Source organism: Stenella coeruleoalba (assembly GCF_951394435.1).
Source record: "Stenella coeruleoalba genome assembly, chromosome: 15".
Classification (NCBI taxonomy): Eukaryota; Metazoa; Chordata; class Mammalia; order Artiodactyla; family Delphinidae; genus Stenella; species Stenella coeruleoalba.
The window spans coordinates 49,902,232-49,905,114 of NC_137161.1; the positions used below are offsets into that span (position 1 = coordinate 49,902,232).

The window sequence follows — 2,883 nt, forward strand, 5'->3', positions numbered from 1 at the left end:
AGTTGTAATTTTCAAAAATAGACACTTGTTCATTTTACTCCTTAGACAGAAGCCAAATTCATTTCAGAATATTTTTATCCATTCCTAGAGGATTCTAAACATTTTAACACATATCTTAAGCACACTTGTTCAGTCATTTACTTTTATTTCACCTGAAACGAATCCACTGATCCACCTTCTCACTGTTGATTTTCTGGGTCGCGTTTCCCAGTGTCTGTTAGCATCCGGGTGTGTCCGCCCATCTGGAACAGAGGGTTTTTCCCTGTCGTTGTCAGAGTTGGTTATTCTGCCCCCTTGTCTACAAGATTTCAGTTGCCCTCCCCAACCCTGGGGTCCCCAGTCCGGGCCTGGCGGCCTCTGTGCTGAGGTGACTTGGGAGCACGGGGGGTCAGCTGACCCTGGCTTGTCATTACGGCCCTTTCCAGCCCCGCTCAGGCCCTTGTCTTGGTCCCCTGGGGGCACTTAGACTCCCTGCTAGCCCCACATCCCCTGCCGGAGGTGTCAGCCCCCATCTTCCCTTCCTCCTCTTCTCATCAATGGAGGTATTTATTTTCTCCTGAGCATCACCGTTTTTATGAACAATTTAAACATAGAGAAAAGTACAAAAACAATATAATGGATACACGTGTGCCCATCACCCTGACCTGCAGATGCCATTCCCCCATCTTTGCCTTGGCTCTTTCTCTACAAAACCCCATCACCCCGAAGCCTTCCCTCTGTCCACGCTTCCCATATCGTTCCCCCGCCACACACGCACACGTGCATTTCCTCCTGGCCAGTGGCCCAGGCTGTAATTCGTCTCTGCCTGTCATGTGTTTGCTTGTTCATGGTGTGGGGTCCTCATATACCCCTTCCCGCTCGGTGCCCTCTGCCTGGGGCTTCAGACTTGCTGTCCTTGGGCTGGGTGATGGCCCTGCCAGAGAGCATGTGCATCTATGTCCCTGGTCGTCTCCTTGGCCCAGTGACATCCATGCTGTGGCGGATAGCTGTTGGGGGCAGGGAAACCAGCTCCTCTTGGTCATGCGGCTGGGGCTTTGCTGGGGTGACACGGACGTGGCTCACCAGTTGGACACTGGCAGAGCCTCTGCAGCCTGAGTTCTGGTTTTTCAGCCACACGGAAGGCCCGGCACCCTCCGATGGTTCCAGGAGGCAACCCAGAGTCCAGCTTTGGGGTCACCCAGGAGAGCGGGCTTGGCCGGTGTCACTGCACTTCTGGCTGGCCTGGGCTTGCGGTGCCCAGCCGATGTTTCAGCCTCCTTATCCCTCCCCCCACCCCTCTCCACCTGTCCTGCGAGTCCCTGGGGAGGTGACTCCCACCATCCTTAGTCCCTTATCTGCAAGTTGGGTGTATCAGTGCCACCCCCAGGACTCCACAAGGCCTCAGAGAGACGGTGCCAGCCACAGACTCGAGAGTGGCCATGGGTGAGCCAGGAAGGGGGGCATTGGGGTGGAGAGGGACGGTCAGGTCTCTGGAAGCCATCGTGGTATCGACAGACGGCGTCTGGGCTCACAGGGCCGTCTGCCCGTTGCCCCCACGGCAGCTGTCCTGCTGCTCCTTCCTCTCTGGGCTTGTTTTCCAAACAATTTGCTTAATGTGATTCCCAGCCCAGTTGAACATGAGTAATCATGTTTACCTGGCGCCACGGGGTAATCCTGCGCCTCCTGGGCCAGTGGGGCCGGGCGCAGGGGAGACACCCTCCTGGTCAGTCGCTCCGTGTGCTTCATTCTCTTGCAGTGGATGCGCCCGGCGCTCCCGCTCACCCTGCCCTGCCCGCGGCGGCCACGATGGAGCCTCTGTTCCCGGCCTCCCCACTGACCAGCTGGAATGCCTCCTCGGCAGCCACAGGCAGCGGCGGCGAGAATGGGACGCTGGCGGGGCTGGTGCCCTCACCGGGCGCCCGGGCGGTGGTGGTGCCTGTGCTCTACCTGCTGGTGTGCACAGTGGGGCTGGGCGGCAATGCGCTGGTCATCTACGTGGTACTGCGTCACGCCAAGATGAAGACGGTCACCAACATCTACATCCTCAACCTGGCCGTGGCCGACGTGCTCCTCATGCTGGGGCTGCCCTTCGTGGCCACGCAGAACGCCATCTCCTACTGGCCCTTCGGCCCCGTGCTCTGCCGCCTGGTCATGACGCTGGACGGCATCAACCAGTTCACCAGCATCTTCTGCCTGACCGTCATGAGCGTGGACCGCTACCTGGCCGTGGTCCACCCCATCCGCTCCGCCCGCTGGCGCCGCCCTCGGGTGGCCAAGCTGGCCAGCGCCACGGTCTGGGCCTTTTCTCTGGTCATGTCACTGCCGCTGGTGGTGTTTGCAGACATCCAGGAGGGGTGGAACACCTGCAACCTCAGCTGGCCAGAGCCTGTGGGCCTGTGGGGTGCTATCTTCATCATCTACACATCCGTGCTAGGCTTCTTTGGGCCGCTGCTGGTCATCTGCCTGTGCTACCTGCTCATCGTGGTGAAGCTGAAGGCCTCGGGCATGCGCGTGGGCTCCACGCGGCGGCGCTCAGAGCGCAAGGTGACCCGCATGGTGGTGGTGGTGGTGCTGGTGTTCGTGGGCTGCTGGCTGCCCTTCTTCATCGTCAACATCGTCAACCTGGCCTTTGTGCTGCCCGAGGAGCCCGCCTCCGCCGGCGCCTACTTCTTTGTGGTCGTGCTGTCCTATGCCAACAGCTGTGCCAACCCCTTGCTCTACGGCTTCCTCTCCGACAACTTCCGCCAGAGCTTCCGGAAGGTTCTGTGCCTCCGCAAGAGCTACGGCACTGAGGACGCGGATGCCACGGAGCCACGGCCGGGCCAGAGCAGCCGGCTGCAGGAGGCCATGCTGCCCGCACGCAGCTGCGAGGCCAACGGGCTCATGCAGACCAGCAAGCTGTGA

At 60.0% G+C, this 2,883-nt stretch overlaps 1 protein-coding gene across 1 annotated transcript; it reads left to right on the forward strand.

Moving 5' to 3' along the window:
* Window positions 1-1,390: 1,390 nt before the first annotated feature.
* Window positions 1,391-2,883, forward strand: SSTR5 (somatostatin receptor 5; the record flags this gene model as incomplete). The annotated part of the gene is made up of 1 exon (XM_079945401.1): window positions 1,391-2,883. Exon 1 carries the CDS (start codon window positions 1,627-1,629, stop codon window positions 2,881-2,883), a length of 1,257 nt encoding a protein of 418 aa, XP_079801527.1. The 5' UTR covers window positions 1,391-1,626.